Source organism: Phodopus roborovskii, unplaced genomic scaffold, assembly GCF_943737965.1.
Source record: "Phodopus roborovskii unplaced genomic scaffold, PHOROB, whole genome shotgun sequence".
Taxonomy (NCBI): Eukaryota; Metazoa; Chordata; class Mammalia; order Rodentia; family Cricetidae; genus Phodopus; species Phodopus roborovskii.
Window position 1 is genome coordinate 5,168,856 of NW_026126645.1, and position 18,900 is coordinate 5,187,755.

General features: G+C 52.0%; 1 protein-coding gene across 3 annotated transcripts in view; it reads left to right on the forward strand.

Annotated features, from left to right (window-relative positions):
- Capzb (capping actin protein of muscle Z-line subunit beta) overlaps nt 1–18,737 on the forward strand; it is a 99,440-nt gene extending 80,703 nt beyond the window's left edge. For 2 of the 3 annotated variants that reach the window (XM_051173465.1, XM_051173463.1), the window contains exons 5-10: nt 7,024–7,165; nt 7,484–7,600; nt 13,914–13,979; nt 14,660–14,736; nt 15,726–15,838; nt 17,915–18,737. In XM_051173465.1, coding sequence (XP_051029422.1) covers nt 7,024–7,165; nt 7,484–7,600; nt 13,914–13,979; nt 14,660–14,736; nt 15,726–15,828 — 505 coding nt within the window. In that variant the 3' untranslated portion in view covers nt 15,829–15,838; nt 17,915–18,737. The remainder of the gene's footprint in view (nt 1–7,023; nt 7,166–7,483; nt 7,601–13,913; nt 13,980–14,659; nt 14,737–15,725; nt 15,839–17,914) is intronic. The other variant, XM_051173464.1, reaches the window with a different exon arrangement.
- Nucleotides 18,738–18,900: the final 163 nt, after the last annotated feature.

Below are 18,900 nucleotides of genomic sequence, written 5' to 3' on the forward strand. Positions count from 1 at the left end.
TGTGGGGGCAGGGGCATGAGTAGAGCATGGTGACATAACACTGTGTCACAGGAGGGACACTGCAGGATTGAAAAGCCAGAACTCTTGGATATGTGTGGAGTGTGATTCCTGTTCCAAGAGATATGAGAGGGCAGAGGCTTCACTCACAGCCAGTGTTTGAGACAGACATGTCTGCCTCTGGAGGCAGTGAGTCCCTGTCCCTGGAACTCTGTAAGCAGGAGGTTTTGACAGACGTAAGATGTCTTGAACCTGTTCAGATGGCACTCAGTATGTAACCTTAAGTAGAGAGGCATGGTCCCCAGGTCCCGGGAGTGGGGCTGAGAGGCATGCTTTGACTGGCTCCCTGATTTCCACATAAGGAAATGGTCTTTGGCACCATGTCAGTACCGATTAATACTCCTGGCTTTGTTTAGGCATTTGAGTGTTTCTTTGTGTGTGTGTGTATGTGTGTGTGTGTGTCTGTCTGTCTGTGAGATGTATGTATTTGGGGGTTCCTTTTGTGTGTGTGTGAGATGTATGTATTTGGGGGTTCCTTTTGTGTGTGTGTGTGTATGTGTGTCTGTGTGATGTATGTATTTGGGGGTTCCTTTTATGTGTGTGTGTCTGTGTGATGTATATATTTGGGGGTTCCTTTCTGTGTAAGAGAGAGATGTGTGCCTGTGCCAGCAGGTGCTCACACTCGTGCAGGAGCCAGAGGAGTCCTTAGGGTAGCTTCCCCTACTGTTCACCTTATTCCCATGAGGTACACCCCACTGAACCCAAAACTCGCCTTTCAGCCAGGATAGATGGCCATGAGCTCCCAGGATCTGCCTGTCTCTGCTCCCCAGTATTGAGGTTATAGGCAAGCATAGCACACATAGTCATGCCTGGCTTTTTGTTTTGTTTTTTGTTGTTTGTTTCATTTTTGAGACAAGGTAGATCCAACTGGCCTTGCCTGCATTTGCCTCCCAAGTGCTGGGATTAAAGGGGTACACCAACTCATCTGGACTCGGCTTTTCTGTCTTTTTAAATTTACATTCTTAATGTATTTATTTTGTGTATTGTGTGCGCGCACGTGCATGTGGAGGTCAGAGGACAACTTGTGAGAGTTACTTCTCTCCTTCCTCCAAGCGGGCCTCGGATTGGACAAAAGTCATCAGGCTTGGCAACAGGCGTCTTTATCTGCTAAAGCACGTCACCGGTCCATGCCCAGCTTTTTTATGTTATGTAGGTGCTGGGGATTCACATTTAGATTCTCATGTTTGCCCCTCGGGCACCCTTGCCCATTTCCCCATCCCCATGGCTTTTGTTTATTTCAGACAGTCTCACTACATTGTCTGGAGATCACTTGAAGTTTACCTTCCTACCTCAACCTTCTGAGTAAATGACTTACTTATAAGTGTGTTCAGCCATGCCCGGGCAGCTTGGTTTTATTTACTGTAGCTTCAGAAGAAAGTTCCATCTAGTATCTGTGAGGCTTGCTTCCTGATGTAGCTGACTCTGTGGGCCTGGCTCAGCATCATGGATATCTCAGGACTAAGTCTGCCAGAGTTTCATGGCCTGAGCTGGGACAGAGGTCTGTGGCTGAAGGCGTGTCTCCACGAGCCCTGGAGCCAGTTTGTTTCTTGGATGGTGCTGGAAGGTCAGTTCCCAGCGAGTCTGTCCAGGCCTTGGCCTTGCTGCCTTTTTGAAAGACTGTGGCCCAGGATTCTGTGCATTTGAGATCTTTGTATTCAAACCTGGCTACCTTCCCAGGAGGCAGGAGCATGGGCCAACTTCTAAAGCCACTCAAGGCCCATCTCCTCATTCCATCTGCAGTTCAGGCTAGCCAAGACAGATTGGGTGGGTCACAGTTCCAGCTCAGATTCCCAAAGCAAGTTTCCATCCAAGGTCTCCACACATCTCAACATCAAACACTCCATAAAGTTCTGACAGCCAGAATACCCTTTTCTTCTGTGAAGTAGGTCATTTCAAGTATCTTGGGTGTTCACTTTTTGTTGTACAGAGCAGACTGTGGGCATGGGCTGTGTGCGTGACTGACAGTATGCAGCTGGAAAGGGATTTTCAGGGAGAAATCACCTGGAACTCAGAAGAGAAATGGTGATCCAGTTCAAGGATCTTTTGGGTTTTTTTGTTTGTTTGTTTTGTTTTTTGTTTTGTTTTTTTGAGACAGGGTTTCTCTGTGTAGCTTTGGACCTATCCTGTCCTGGAACTCAGTAGACCAGGCTGGCCTCAAACTCACAGAGATCCACCTATCTCTGCTGAGTTCAAAGGCCTGTGCCACTACCACCCAGCTAGTTCAGGGATCTTAAGGGGAGTAGAATACACTCAATGTGGGTGCCTAATGGTGACCGGCCTCAGTGGCAAATGGCCAGCACTTCTGGGGCTCTTGCCAACTTGCCCTTCCTGCTTTATCCAGTGCAGAGGTGGCCCCTTGTGCCATAGTCATGTAGTGACCACCTGGTCATTCTCAGGTAGACTCCCTGTGACTGCCACCTCTCTAGTCCCAGCCACAGGACCAATCCACCAGCCTGTTCTCCCTCGTAGACATTGATTTCTGCCTCAGCCAGAGCCACTGGGACTTCTGCTGAGACCGATGGCACCTGGCTGACTGGTATCTTCTGCACTGACGCCTGCTAAGCTGACATCACACATAGACAGACAGGTGCATGTGCCCGCGCGCGCGAGCACGCACACACACATACACACACACACACATACACACACACACACACACACACACACACACACACACACACACACACACACACCAGTCTTTCTGAGAGATTGTCCCTGTCCCCTCGTTTGAGCAGCTCGCTTGCCATTTTGGCCATGTGTAGTGATTATATCCCTGTGTTGCTCCGCCTTCCACTGAGTCGGGAGGCCTGAGAAGACCCCCTGCTTTCTTCTCTTAAGGAGTCTTCTTTTGGTTGACCAGACACCGTGCTGCAGGAACCCTGTGGTCTTTCCCTCCTAGACCCCTTCGCACTCCTGAGAGAACTGGAGCTTTTGAGTTTGCCGAAACCTCAAGTTCGAACGCAGAGTGGTACAGCCTGGTTCCCCCAGCCTCCCTTGTTTGGCCGTGTTGGCTCCCACAGTCTTGTTGACATGCAAGGCCTAAGAGCAGACCTGGAGCCCCGGCAGAGCTGCCTCATTGAATAGCATGTTAGCATTTAAACAGTATTAATACTGTTTGACTCATTAAATGTACAAAGGCCAATCAAAGTGCTTCCATGTGTGCTGTTAGTTCTGGCAGGCAACGCCTCCTGTGGCTTCATGTGGTTTCAGACAACATTTTAGCACATTCTTAAAATACCCACAAAAGCCTTTATGTAAAAACTCATAAATGTGAACCACATAAAATTATTTTTTTCCTTGATTCATGTCACTGTGATCAAAGTACAGTAGGTAAGAGTAAATTTTCAAAGCCTTGTTTAGGTCCTTCTTGAATTAATGCTTCACGCGCAGACTAAAACCATAAACCATATAATGGGGGTACAGCTGTTGTGCACCCCAGGGCCACCTCCCACATGACAGTGTACAAGCATCCCTTCTGACAGCACTTGCCAGCAAAGCTGGGGCTTCTGGAAGATTCCGGAATGGCCCTTCTCATCACCTGGGCTTCAGTCCCCTTGAATTAGACCATCGTGTTGAAATTTGCAGCCGCTGTGGGTTCCCAAAGGTCCCTCTTGGTATCTGGAATCAAATCGTTCTTGAACTGTTGTGGTGTTGGGGCCCTGTCTGAGCAGCAGAGGCTCAGATGTCGTCTCCGCCCCACAGAGAACACTGACGTGCATGGGGAGAGCTAGCAACATGGCCTCTGCTCTGTGGCCAGCAGATCCATATGGAAAGTCAGATGGCCGGTGGGCATTCTCCAAATGGGAAACTAGCCACCGTGGAAGAGCTGGGGAGGAACTGCGTGGTGAAAAATGCCACACTCTGCCTGGCACCATCCCTCACAGTTACATAAAAACCTAACATCTCAACAGAGACTGGAAAGAACTTCGGAAAAGTCAGATTTGTGGGGAATGTCGGTTTATGGTATTGTGGGCTAATTTTTAAATTTCCTTTTTTATGATGTTCTTTAAAAAGTTTTTTAATACGGGGAGGGGAGCCCACAAGGAGGTCACCCTTGGGCTTGCATGTTTTGCCTCCTTCAGTTCCAGCATTTGGAAACTCTAGACCCGGCCTGCGTGACCCTCAGGGGAAGCTAAGGCTACCTGAGAGAAGTTGCTCACAGCAAATCCAAGCTTCAGGCTGGAGTGCTAGGGCTAGAACAGTCCATCCCACCTGATTAGTAAATGCTGCTGTTTTCTGGAAAAACATAGAACACTAAGGGTGGACCCTATGGGATTCACCTTGGGTCATCTAGTGCTATTGAGCTGGTCACTGGATAGGGTTGACAAAAGCTTCCAAGGCAGTCACATTTCTGCTGGCCCCTGCCAAGGCAGCCAGAGCCAACACCCAGAAGAGTGGGCCTGTGACAAGAACAACACTGCGGTGTGGGGCTTTTCAAGCAATGGGTGGAGGAAGGATGGGACTGGCCGGGGCTTTGGGCCTGTGCTCTACAGGGCCAAGTGGGCAGAGCAGAAAGGAAGCATCCGGCAGTGCTAGCAGGAGAGCAGCCTCCGTCTTTAGAGATGCCTTTTGCTGTGGGCTGCTCTCACAGCTCGGCTCACAGCTGAGGCCACAGAACATAAGAACACGAGGCTCATCCAGCAAGGTCAGCTTAGAGGTGATCAGTCTGTCTTTGCACATTCCAGGAACATTCCAGAATGGCTTGCTTCATGCTGCACACCCTATGAGATATGATGATTCCTCAGATCCCAACTCGTGCAGAGAGGAAGGGGGGCACTTACAGAGAGTTTCTGAACAAGAGAAAAAAAAAAAAAAAAACCATGCCCTAGGTCCAGCATCCTGTATTCACCAAGTGATGGCCCTGGGCACTGGTCCCATAGGTGCCCATCTGTACCTATGAACAGCATGTACTCTGTCCAGCGCTTGGACGCTTAGTCAGCTGATGGGAGACAGGACCAGAAATTCGGTTTGATCCCTCCTTCAGAGCGGAGGCACAGGAAGTGGTCCTGTCACCAAGGGCTAGTCCCAGTCCTCAAGGGACCATGGGGTGGGGTGAATACAGAACAGAGTGGAGCTTCCTCCGGGAGTTAAGAGTAAAAGGTAGACAAACCATGGCACCTGTACTGTGTTAATGTGGGGGAAGATTGGTGTCCTTGGCAGGAGGGGAACTCTGGCTTCGTCTTCTCAGTTATGCTCTGGTATGTATCTTATTGGGGGGTGTTGTGGGTTTGAAATCGTTTTAGAATCAAGATCCAATTGCAGAAACAGGCTGTGTAGCACTCAGGAGGCAGAGGCAGGCAGATCTCTGAGTTCCAGGACAGGTTCCAAAGCTAAACAGAGAAACCCTATCTCGGAGGGGTGGAGGGAATTGCAGAAACGGTATAACTGGCCCACCCCTGGTGCTTAGTGGATGTCAAAGTCCTTGAATGCCCAAGGCCTTTATTCATGTAAAATAATGGTGTAATTACACAGAACCAGAGTGCCTCTTCCCATGTTTAAGTCATGATAGATTGTTTATGATACACTTTGTTGCTGTGAGACAGGGCCTTGCTCTGCAGTTCTGTCTGGCCTGGAGCTTAGTGTATAGTCTGGACTCAAACTACTGCCAATCTCACCTCAGCTTCTCAGGTGCTGGGATGTCAGGTGTATACCACCCACCCCGCAGGTGTGCGCACCCACACTAGTGAGATGCCTTAGCGAGTGGAAACTCGATGCTGAGTTAGTCGCAGTTGTACAATCTGTCTTAGTGAATCAGAAGATGAAAGTCTGTGTATGTTGGGTACACATGGCCTTTTCCTTTTTTAACCAAAGCCTAAGGATGTGGGGCTGTAGGTATGGAGCTGACTCCTTCTCTTTCTGTAATATGTGGCTTCTTTTTTAAAATATATAACTTTATTGTGACTTAAACCACGGATGCTTGGTTTTCACACTAGAACCCCAGCACTCAGGGGACCAAGGGAAAAGGATTGTGAGTTTTCAAGGATAGGCTGGCCTGAGCTTAGTAGTGAGTCTGTCTCTTCTTGCCAAAACCACCCTCTTCACCCCAATAAATCATTTGTTGGCTGTCTACTTACCTTTTTTCCCCTTCAGTGTCCTGGTGTTATTTCTTTGCCCAGATTTACACAGTAAGCCTCTAATCACCTCCTTAGCATATTGTTCCTGACTGCATGAGTCATAGGCAGAGCCCATCAAAGGGCTTGGGGCACCATGTCCGCCTGATGCCTACCATGCACTGGTTGTGCATGGAGCCAGCCTCCTGACCTCGGAGAATTTGTCTGTGAAGTAAGGGGCTTAACCTGAGGTTAGAGAGGCACAGGACTTTATGAGGAGGAACATACTGGCCACAGGAGATGTGGTTTCCTGGAGTTGTGTTGGTTGGTTATCAGCAAAGCTTGAGGTCACAGTGGCTGGCCTCTTCTTCCCGTCCTGTTTTCATCCGATCTGTGGGTTTTTCAGTGTGGACTTGAACCTGAGGAGGAAGTGCTGTCCCCCACACGGCCCTTCATTTCTGTTGGGGCTCTCTAGCAGTCGCTCTGAGAAAACAGCATGATTGACTCCTGGTATATGTGGGGATGTGGGGCAGGCTTGTCAAACAGCCTTCCTGAAACATTTTCCGGTGATGGCCAACTCTGTACTGTGAGGAGATCCATACCCTGCTGGATCTTGTACCTGGGAGGAAACTGGTGATGCCCAGAGAAGTTCAGTAAGCTTGCCAAAGACACAGAGCTCAAACCAGAGACTGATCTTTGCTCTTCCTGGCATCCTTGCTTTTCTGTCTCTGCAGCCATAGGATGGTCAGGCCATGTCAAAAGGTCAACCCTGGCACCTGTCATGGAGGGTCTTTAACCCTAGACAGGTGTCTAGGGCACCATCTGAGCTCACCATAACAGACAACAATATGGGACCTGGGCCAAAGGCCCAGAGCTGGCTCAGCATCTAAGGGTCCATGGGCATTGTCTCTTGCAGGTATTTTGAAGGTGGCGTCTCATCTGTCTACCTCTGGGATCTGGATCACGGCTTTGCTGGAGTGATCCTCATAAAGAAGGCTGGAGACGGGTCAAAAAAGATCAAAGGCTGCTGGGATTCCATCCATGTGGTGGAAGTGCAGGTACTATACCCCAGTGCATGTGCCACACCCCACAGGGCAGCCCTGACATCCCAATGCTTCCACGAGGGGCATGCTAGAATATGCGCCCCGACTAATTCCTAAAATTGCCCAAAGTCATTTGGATAAAGATAAGTCAGGGTGATAATACTTATTGATGCTGAAACTCCCCAAAGTACTTAAGGCACAATTGCAGATCTGCCCTATAAAAACCATGGGGACTTTTAAGGGAGCAATGTCTTTGGCATGGGGTTTGGGGCTCCAAGTCTCCCTCCTTAATTCATGTTCGCCCCATGTTCTGTCCTCCATCTTCTCCCCCAGGAGAAGTCCAGTGGCCGGACCGCCCATTACAAGTTGACCTCCACAGTGATGCTGTGGCTGCAAACCAACAAATCTGGCTCCGGCACCATGAACTTGGGAGGCAGCCTGACCAGACAGGTACAACTTCTGTTCCAACCTCTTGCCGGTGCCCATTGGTGCCAGAAGCAGACGAGCACTTTGCCCGGGTTAGGGGGAGCCTGTATGCCCAGCTGCCCATCCACCAGCTAAGGGGGACTGTTCTCTGAGTTGCATGTGGCTGCAGACCAGCTGTTCACAGCCAGCTGCCAGATGTAGTAGTATTGAGTGATTGCTGCTCGTCATCCACCCTACCTGGTGTCTCCCATGTTCACATTCTGCTGAGTTTGCCAGCCACAGTCAGACTGTGGATGCCATGTGAGCTGATCCCTGCAGTTCAGTCCTAACTGCTTACTCCTAGATCTGGTCTGAGTCCCACTGGAGAATTCTTGATGGGGAATTCTCCAGCTCTGTACACATGAAGATTTGCCAAGTTCTACTATTGTCTATTGCTCACCTGTCCTTTGCTAGCAAACACATTCCAAGAGAGCAGAATGTAGAGATCTTAGACTTTCGGCACTTCGTGCCCTGGCATGGGCCCCTCTTAGCATCTACATCAGGAACTGCTAGAGGAGCCTAAGCAGGTTTCAGACCCTCGGCACTCCATCCAGAGTTTCATGTTTATAACCTTGATACCTTCCAGAGCCTTCCACACCTGCCCATCATAGGAGAGGGTCCTATGGCTTCTGTGCAGAGGGACAGGAAGCCCCGTGCACAGGGAGCAGAGAAGAGCAGACTAAACACAGTTCAGTAGGAGATGCCTTGCCTAGGAGGCTCATTTCACAGGACCAAACCACCCAAGATAATTTTACTTTTGATAGCTCTTAAGAGAAAAGCATTGTAGAAGAGTTTAGGGTAGTAACTCTTACGTTGGCTTGCATTCTGCAAGCTGCAAGGCATCTGCGTGCATGTGGAAAACAACAGTGCAAGGCAGTGTGGCCAGGACCAGCCTGCACATCTGGGGGACCATTGGAACCTTAGAGTCTCCCATGGTAAACCCTCACCAGCTGTGCTGTGCCTAGTGAGAGAGACTGCAGAGAGCCTAGGTCCTCAAGATAGACTGTCTCAGGCTCATGGCAGAACCGAGCACTAGTACCCAGGGTCAGAGCCCATCCTGCAATGGACATGCAGCTTCTAGGGCCCTTGACATAGGCAAGCCAGCCAAGTCCTCAGGCAGACAGTTCCACCACAGCCTTCCCTCCCCTTCTCCCAGCCACCCAGGGAATGGGTGGGGACCCCTAAATCCATCCGGAGGCTGTTTCCTGCCTTCCTTGCTGCTGGGAACTGCCTATAATTATACCTGGTGTAAAATGACCTGCACAAATATTTAATCCTCCATCTTCCTGATAGTTTAAATCAGGGCTGTCGGCCCAGGGCCAACATCTGGCCCTGGAGTGCCGTACTCAGTAGCTGTGCCAAGCCAAACTCGGCCTGGTGAGTGGCTGTCCTCAGCACACCTGTCTGCGTTGCCTCTGCTGCCTGGTGCTCCTGGGGCCTTACTGAGGCAATCGGTGCTCCTGTCCTCATCCTTAGGGCCACAGCCATAACTCATCCAAGGCGCATTAAAGCTGAGGCTTGACCCCAGAGCAAGTAACTTCAAAGGCGAAGAAGCAGAGCCTCGGGTAGACAAGTGCCCAGGACCCAAGCACAGCTCCTGAGTTAATCAGGGCAGGGCAGTGGAGGCCGAGGGGCTCAGTTCTGAGTCCCAGATGCACCCTATGAGAGTTTCTGTGGTTACCTTGGACACACAGAGAACAAGCACACACGGCTGCCTGGCTGTCTCCTTTAACCACATTCTAGGCAGTTAGCATTCCCATTTAACAGGTGAGGAAACAGGCCCATGCAATTAAATAATTGACTAGAGCATAAGTGGCAGAGCCAAGAAGTGAACCCACATGTGTCTAACATAGTACCCTTCCTCTCACTCTTTGAGTTGGGGCTTGGGTGACCTCCAGTTGTGAGTGGTGTGCATTTTGTAGGCTGAGGGCTTCCTCCTCTGTCACTCACACACCTACTTCACAGTGCCAGGAAGGGAGGCCCCTGTCTGTGATAAATGGGAGCTTTTCTTCCACTTCCTCTTACCCTTCACTGTGTCCTTTTGTTTCTACCACTCAAAGCTGTCACTCGGGGGACAGCAGTTAGATGGGAGATAAGTCTTTTGGCAAATCCCTGCAGCTGTGAGGAGGTGGGGACAGCAGCGGTGGCCTTCCAGGAAGCTCACTGCAGCCTCATTGCATCCTCCTGCCAAGGCAGAGGCCACTTATGAGGGAGGTGGCAGAAGGTGCCCCTGGGCTGGCTGCCACGGAGGCCCCAGCGGGAAGGCCAGGGAGCAAGTGAAAAAGTGCTACGTGCCAAGGATGAGATAGGAAAAGGAAGCTGCTTGGAGAGGTCACTTCGCCTGTGACAGCAGAGATGTGGGAATGAGGCGGACCGTAAATCTCTGGAAAGAGATCCGAGGACTCCCATCCGGGGCAGGGCCCTGCAGATGTTCACTGAATTTTCTTTTCGGATTCTAAATATTTAGACACGAAGGTGGAATGTTGTGTTGAGTGGGGAGATTGGGCGCATTGGTCGTTTGCAAGCAGACCTCCCTGCTCATGAGCCACAGGCACTCCAGAGTCTTCAGGAAAAACCCAGCAGCCTTTGCCTATGGACCCTGGCGGGAAAGGCCTCCGTGACCTGGGCTTGGCGGTTAAGCCAGACAAGATATTTTTTTAAGGAGACAAAGCCCAAGGCTTTTCCTGGCCAGTGGAGGGAACTCAGGGCGAGGACAGACCTTTACAGCCAGCCTGCCTTGGGAATACAGCTCCCGGCAGCGGGCTCTGGTCCATGCATGAGGTGGCCTGGATGATGCCATTTGAGTGATGCATTTTCTTTTTGCCTGCATGTATATCTGAAGTTACAGTTGTTAGCTGCCATGTGGGTGCTGGGATTTGAACCCCTGTAAGGAGTAAGGTTCTCTGAAAGAGCAGGCAGTGCTCTTAAACCACTGAGCCATTTCTCTAGCCCTGAGTGATGCATTTTCTAAGAAGAGTGGAGTGTCTGTCAAATGACCTGGGGCACAGTGAGCCAGCAGGAAGGCCTGCCCTGGCTGTGGAAGGCAGGTTAAGAGATGCAGAGCTGGGGTGCTGGGCCTCCAGGAGGCCGATGAGGCTCAACTTCTGAGCTCTGGGTTGTGGGTTTTGCTTGACTTTACTGGTAAACATTATATAAGATCCACCCACCAGAGAGGTCACCTTAAAGAAAACTGCCTTCGGACTCCTCCATGACTCGGTCCAGGCTGTAGCTCTGTCACCTCACAGCCATGTAACCAGACAGATCTCTGCCCTTTTCTAAAAGTCCACGTGCCCTGTGGAGTCGATGGTGTCTGTTGAAAGCCTGTGCCTCTCTGATCCTTGCTTTCCATGCAGTAAAGAATAGCTAATTCTGCCGCTCCCGAGTGTCTTCCAGAACATGCGGCTGCCAAGGCAGTTGGACATTCCTCCCTTTCTCTCCAGCATGGTGGCAGGTTTGATCCCAGCCTGACACAGCCTTATGTCTTGGGCAAAAGCTGGGCACAAGCCGTAGGGCCCTGGGCATGGTGCTTCCTTAACAAACAGTATGTGCTACTAGGTATATACTGGTACTACATATATGTTCATTCACTTAGTGTGCAGTAAAGGCAGAGACATGGAGGCTGAGGCAGGCTGAGCTGTTTAGTCCTTTGCTCCTAGGGTATGGTAAGCTAGAGGCAGCTGTCATGCAGCTGGGGGTTGGGGGCAGGGCAAGGTGTCCTGTTGACTGAACCACTAGAAAAGATACTCTGTAGCAGTGGGAAACACCATCCACCCTGTTTGAGGACAGCAGCCACCAGATCCAAGCACTTAATTGTATCTTCCCCATCTCTTCCATACAGAGGGGAAAGGGTCTCACTGGGGACAGGCAAGCTAGGCCCTGACTCCAGACTCGGTTGGAACCACCTTGTGGAACATCTGTGCCGCCACAGAACATAAAAATGTTTTCCTTCTGGCAGCTTCTTTTATGAGGGTGTAATAATATATGCGTTACAAAAATAGTTCTGTTCCTGGTGGGTCAGCGCTGCCAGCAAGCTGACCCCAGCCAGGTGTGGAGAGGAGGGAGGCCGTGGGGGTGGGCAAGGGGGCTATGGAAATTGTCTGCATGTGCCAGAATCTTGAGTTTAGAGGCCCCCTGTGTGCTCCTGGGGAGTCCATCTGCTCCACACACACACACACCCCCACACACACACACACTATTCCTTTGGGGGTCTAGTGGTTTCAGGCCTTCTCTTCTGGAAGGTGGCTCTTGATTCTGAAGTGCAAAAATGGGGACAAGGCACTGAGTTGTTCACAAGACTCTACTCGCCCAGCTGACTCTACTGGCCCAGCAGCCCAGCAGCGGCAAGAGCCCTTCACCCCAAGTGCTGTGCTCACCCCGGGGTGCCAGCACTCACTGAAATAGCCCTTGAGAGACCTCGAAGCCCCGATCCCTTCCTTGGGCGGGTTGCAGGCAAGAATCTCCCTCTGCATAGACCAGGGCACTGAGAGAGACTAGGAAGGTGCAGTTTGAGAGTTCTGAATCCCCGACCAGAGCAGTTCCCAGCAGTCCCGAGGCCGACCACTGTGACTGATTCCATGTGGGATGTTGGTTTCTAAACGTTCCTTTTTAAAATGGCTGGCAGGCCCTGTCTTTCCCAGGCGTGCCCTCAGCTACATTCAACACACACACTAACAGTTGTCTTAGCAACAGGCTTTTGCACTGGGAAGATGATGCTCCTCCAATATCGTGAAGTGCTGACCACGCCTGCAATGGAGCCATGGCTGTCATTGCAGCCATGAGCACACTCACTACTCCCGATTTTGTGTGTCAGTTCTCAGTCTAAGGAGCAGAACTCCCTGGCCCACCTTGCCAAAGAGTACCCAGGAAAGTTCCGGGCCTAGAGTAGTGGACCAAGGCCCCGATGACTCTAGCAGCCACCCCATCACCACCACCTGTGGGCAACTCATAGCTAAACCCCTTGCCAGGACCAGAACTCTGTTCTGCAATGAGTCACTTGGCTCAGGAAGGCCCTTGGCTCCCAGCTCGTACTCGAAACTGGGCTCTCATTTGCAGCACTGTACTAGGTGGCCAGCCCTCTTCTTTCTCTTTGGTGGTCAGAGCTAACTGTAGTATGAGCATGTGCCTGTTGTGGACAGTTCTGCTAAAACCTACTAGGCCCACCTCTGCCGTCAGCTAGATAGGTTGTCCCAGTGACAGGTCAGTTCCCTCTGCCAGATTGCAGGCCAGCTCAGCCCTGCTGGCATCCCCGGGTCCCTCCCATACATCTTGGCTTTGCTAGTTCTCTTGTCCTGAGTTCTGCCACACCTTGACCTCTCTCATTAGCCCACGTCTCATCCAGGAGGAGGGAATTGTAGTAACCAGCAGTTATATACCACTGTGTGGGTGCTGGGAATCAAACCCAGGTTCGCTGGAAAAGCAACCAGTGCCTTAACCACTGAGCCATCTCTCCATCCCCAATGTTGAGCTTGTAAATGCTTAAAATTCTTCTGTTGCCCTGTGAAATGAAAGATAGGCTGCTCTCTCCTTTATACTGTTGCTTCTTTGTCAGAGAGGTAAAGCTTATTGTGGGGAAACCAGAAGCCAACAGCAGAGTCTCATCTCCCTGCCAACTCCTCCCTTTGTGCACTGGGAGCTGACTGCTGTCCCCCACCCTTTGTAAACCAGGAACCTAACATTTCCCTGCACAGCTCCCAGCCTTGGAGGGGTGAGGATGCTGGCTCTGTGGCAAGAAGGGAGGTTCCTCTATAGCTGCCCACATGGATGTAGGCATGTCACTACATTCTGCTGGCCCCACAATCTTTACTGACAGGGCTGTGATCCCCCTCCCTACCCCCCAGCCAGGGGTTAGCCGACAGTATCCCACGGCTGCCATTGCTGGGATGGTCAAGATGTGGCTATTTTATGATGTAGGGAAGATTCCAGTGCCACCCCGGGCCTCACTCGAAATTGGGTAAGCAGCCTGTACCTGTGCCTGTCAGGAGTGATGTAAAGACACACCTGGTCCGTGTGGCCCTTTGCCCTCATTGTTGTCGCCCCAGGAGCCAAGAGGGGAATCTGTTCAGTGGCATCAAGAAACTGCCCTAGAAAAATAGGACTGTTTGCAACCCAAAACTTCGTCGCTTGTGCTACAGAAGTTGTCTTGTAACATAACATCTCCGTAGAGCCACTAGGGGGCAGAGGACTGTGATGTGCAGGGGCAGCCACCAGGGGCGGATGACTGAAGTACAAGGGTAGCGGTGAGTTGTGGGCAGCCTCGAGCTGGGCGGCTTTCTCTGACTCAACGTTTGTGTCTTTGCAGATGGAGAAAGATGAAACCGTGAGTGACTGCTCTCCACACATAGCCAACATCGGGCGCCTGGTGGAGGTGAGTGGCCCTGGGCTCACACTGCCCTGGTGCTGCACAGACCGGCCTGTTCCTCTGCAGCCTCCCCCTCTACTGCAGCTGTTCTTGCCCTGCCTTGGGTTTTCCGAGCTTTCTGACTTGGATGCAAGCAGAGCTCGGCTCCAGGCCTGCCCACCCCAGCATCCCTGCTCCGTCGCTGGCTCCAGGAAGCATGAAGTCCTGTTCCCCCTGATCACTGGGTGTGAACATTGATCTGAACTCAGGGTGGAAACAGATCCCTGGAACACCAGGGGCCTTGGAGCAGCTTCACTTGTGGCCGCCACAGCCTTGCCTGTCACCACATCTTATTTGGAAGGGGGGTTGTTTGGACTGGAGATGTGTTCTCTGGTTTCACAGAACTGTTCACAGAGTTGGTGGCCAGGCAGTGCTCTGGTAGTGTGGTTTAGACCCGCTCCCAGCAGTGGTCAGAATTGGCCATCAGTCCCTAGATGTTGGCTTCCTCCATGCCTAAGGACAAGAAAGACCCAAAACACAAATTATAGGTGGGGTTCTGGCAGACTGAGTATGGCTCTCAGCACAAGGGAGCAGCCTCATATCTCCCCCCTGTGGCCACAGAGGGGACTGCAGGGTGGATGGTGACAGGTGGGTGTGGGCCTCAAGGTTTCTGTTTGCCAATTCAACTGACTCACCTCCCTTCCCAGGACATGGAAAATAAAATCAGAAGTACACTGAATGAGATCTACTTTGGAAAAACAAAGGATATCGTCAATGGGCTAAGGTAATGTATCAAACCTGACGCTTTAGGGCCAAACATGGGCTTAAGTCCTATCTACTTAGCACTCTATGATCTCGGGCCTCCGAGTTCCTCATCACAAGATGTGGTCAGGGATTGCTGGGCAGTGTGAAAGGCTCAGAAGCCATCCCAGCACTTGCTGTGATCTCTGCCAGCCCCATCCACTGGGCTCATTCATCTCAGTAGCCTTTGGTGCCTTCATTTTGGAGCTAGAGAGTATGCTCAGCCCCTTTGGCATTGTGGCCTGGGAGCCCACACACAGATCCTAAGACACCAGAGAGAGCTGAGCAGCCCAGCATGGAGTTCCATTTGAGGGCCCCAGCCATCATCTCCTCGTGCTCTGGGTTCTGCAGAAGCCAGCAGGACGTAGCCCATTGGGAGGCAGAACCCAGCTGGGGACAGGGCAGTGACTGAGGAGGGCATGAACAAGATAGCACTGGCCTTGGAGTCACCAGGGTTAGGAGAGCTGATAACAATTGGGAAAGTCTCTGCTGCCCCTCTGTTGGGAGTTTGTGGGCTCCACTGGGCCCTTGGGGCCCCGTCTTCCGATGCCGTTCCCTGGTCCAGGTTCCATATTGCAGGCCAAAGAAAGGCAGGGTGTAACTTGTGAGTTTGCCCAGCAGGCCAATTTAAGTAAGACGGCAGCTCCTCCTGGTCCCCAGTGGTCCCGGCTGTCTGATCAGGCATGACACTTGGGGGATATGGGCCATATCTGCTTTCCCGCCGGGCCAGCCTCCACCATTCCCAGTAATGACAGGGACGCATGAGGACAATCTGAGCCTGTGTGGAGGCAGGTGTGAACCCCTAAAGACTGAGGCCGCTGCCAACATAGAGCTCTGTGGTTGAGACAGGCTCAGCCCAGTGCCGAGGCAGCCCATCTCTGTCCTTGCCTTCACCCATGACTGCCGGCCTCTTGTTCTGCAATGCTGTTGCTCTCTTGCTGGGGCTTCATCCTCTCCGAACACTCTCTGTAGATCTCTTGATGCTATCCCTGACAACCACAAGTTTAAGCAGTTGCAGAGGGAGCTTTCTCAAGTGCTGACCCAGCGCCAGGTCTACATCCAGCCTGATAATTGAGCCGATCCAGGTACCCTGCCTGAAGGGCGTGAGACCTCCCCACTAAACAGGACTCACCAACCTGCCAAGACCCTGCCACTAACCTGTGTCCGCTCACAGCTGGTGGGAAGGCACGTTAACTCATAGATAGCCCCAGCCCCACGTAGTGCGCGTGCGCGATGTGTGTGCTCTTCACTTTGGGCAAAGGCCAGGTTTGGGCTTGTGCTCCAGACAAGCTTAGTCTGTGGCACTACCATGGCCTCTCCAGCAGAGGGCACTGTGTGCACCCATCCCACTGGCTAAGAAGCAGGGTCTGTGTGTCTTGCCTTCTGACTCACTCACCTCATGTCTGACAGCACAGCCAGATCTCCCTGCCTTGTCTCCTACCAAGGATCCCACAGGTCCGAAAGCTACAGGACTGTTGACTTGGAAAGTATGCTCTCCCTCTGAGTCCCTCTGGGTGAACCTCCCTCCCCAAGCCAGGCCAGCATGCCTCCCGACTGGCCATTGCTGGGTACTCTGTACCCATGCTGTGTGGACCCACACAGCCTCCCCTTAACGAGCTGCAGCTGTCCTCCAGCCGGCCATGCTGATGGAAAGGAAAACAATTTTGCTTGTTGACAATGGCCAAGGACCATGACTTGGCTTACGACACATACAGATGTGCAAACGCAGTCAGCATCTGGGGAAGGAGGAAGGTTTTAAAACAAGGCTCTTGGGAAGCTGCAGGCCCCAGGGCTGGACACCAAATGCCCAGCCCAGACAAGGGCCCGTGGGACCTACAGTGAGGCTCCCAGTTAGGGGCTTCCCTGCCACGGTGGTCTGACCCGTGGGCTGACTTCAGGTCCAAGGCAACAACCATCAGTTTAGCCTCCGTGCCTTCTGCAGGCCTCCCATGTCCCCATGGAAGCAAATCCTTTTAAGGGACACTGCGCTGCCATTCCCTGGCAGGCCAGCTGGAGGTACCCTGATATGTCCTCCTCCCCACCCAGACTCAAGCTCTGCCTGAGCCCTCACACCGCTCCTCTCCCTGCTGGACTAGTGTTGGCTGCCGGTGAGAGCTTGGGCTCCTGAACCCTGCAGAGGAAGCAGATGTGCGCTTGAGTTGCGGCGGCACACGCCGTAGTGTCCGTGCTGTCTTCACTCAGGTCCCATCTTGAAGACTTTTCGGGTTTTCATGGGTCACCTCTCCAGGTCCCGCTCCGTCTCCCCCTCCCCCTTTTCAAGTGCCTCTCACAGTGTGAACTTGAGCTACTTGCCGAGCATGCTGCCCTGCCTCTTCCGCTGCTTCCTGGTTCTCAGCAGTTACTGCACATAGTTTAGTATGCTCTGAATTAACTGATGCATTGGGAAAGGAACTGTCCTGGGGGACCTTTCTCCTACTCTCGGTTTTGTTTCCTGGCCTGGAAATTAGACTTAATGATGAAGGTCCACCCTGAGATGGCTTCTGAGACTCGAGATTTATGTATGAAAAGCCCTCGGCACGTTGTCACTCTCTCCAAGCATTAGTTGCCCCAGCTCCGGTGAAGAGTGCTTTCCTGGCAACCCAGATGTGACCCAGGGGCCCAGGGTGCTCACCCCTCCCCAAGGGCTGCCTTTTAGGATGCAGGCGTGCAGGGGTTCGCTGGGCTGGGTTTGCAGCCAGTGGCACCGATGCAGAGCTTTATCCCAGTGGCTCAGCCATGCAGAGGCTGGTGCCTAAGCATTTGGTAGGGGTGGGGTGGAATTGCTACACCTGCTTCTTCAGGGTAAGGAGCCGGCCTCTGCTGCAGGTAGAGGGAGACAGACGCTTCATTAGAAGGCCTTCCCTGCACAGCGTCTCAGCCAGAAACCTGGGCAGCAGGTCCGCACTAGCCTGCCCAGGCTGCATGGTTCCTGAAGCTCCCAACAGCTTGAGGCCTGTACCCCATCTGTGGACCTAGGGATCTAGTGGCCAGGTTACCCACAGCATGGGCAGAGATGACCTCTGCCCCTGATGCCCAGCAAGGTACTGAGGTGCTGGCCCCTTTCCCACTCTCCATGGTAGGTAGTGCAGCCTGCCACCCCATGGCCGCCCCAGGCCCCTTCCTCCTTCTGTTCCGCTGATGGCCTCTGTCGTCCCCTGCAGGTCTGTGCAGACGTTTGCAGACAAATCAAAGCAAGAAGCTCTCAAGAACGACCTGGTGGAGGCCTTGAAGAGAAAGCAGCAGTGTTAAAACCTCTGCTTCGCGCTAACTGGACACGCCATGCACTCGTTAGATTCCTTTCTTAGAAAACTCGTTTTCTGCTCCTTTTCCCTCTTCCTCTCCCTCCCCGATGGGTCACACATAACAGTTTGCATCGACCACGCAGCGCCATCGCTCCCCAAGAATAAAGCCCGATAACCACCTTCCTCTGGCTCCAAGGCCTGCTTCCCACGACGTTTCCATAGAGACCGTGTGGTTTTTGTTCGCCTGGGCCCCGTCTTCCTCCCCTCTCCCATTTATAAGCATAAATACACAGTCAGCCACTGCGCCCTCCCATCTTTTTGTTACATTGGTGTAAAAAATGTAAAACAAAAAACTTTTATGAACTAACTGGTGTGTGAAAGAGAAGAAAAACTGGAAATCTGATTCCATGTGTGTTTGGGAGTTGCTTGGAGTTGGGGGCCGGAGGGACAGGGGACAGCTGTGGAGCACCGAGAGAGGTCTTCAGCACTGTCCTGCACAGATGTGCCCATCCCAAGGAGACCATGGTGGGGGTGGGGGCTGGCAACCGGCTGCTCTTCTGGCCAGGTGCTTTTCTGTCGATTTTTATGGAATGCAAAAGGAGTTTTTGTTTTATTTTGGTTTTTTTTTGTAAAGCTTAAACAAACAAAAAAGAAATCTACATCTTCTACTTGAGCCTCCATACTTAAAAAAAAAAAGGAAAAAAAAGAACAAAAAAATAAATAAAAAGAAACTGGGACACAGTTAGTGCTGGCCTTGTGTTCTTTCTCACCTGCCTTGCTCTTGGAGCGCTTCACACCCTTCACACCCCATACCCACATGGCAGACCACACCCACACCCTCCCAGGAACACAGCAGTGGCCTGGGAACCAGCCATTCCCTGCCATGTGTGCAGGTTCCTGTTCAC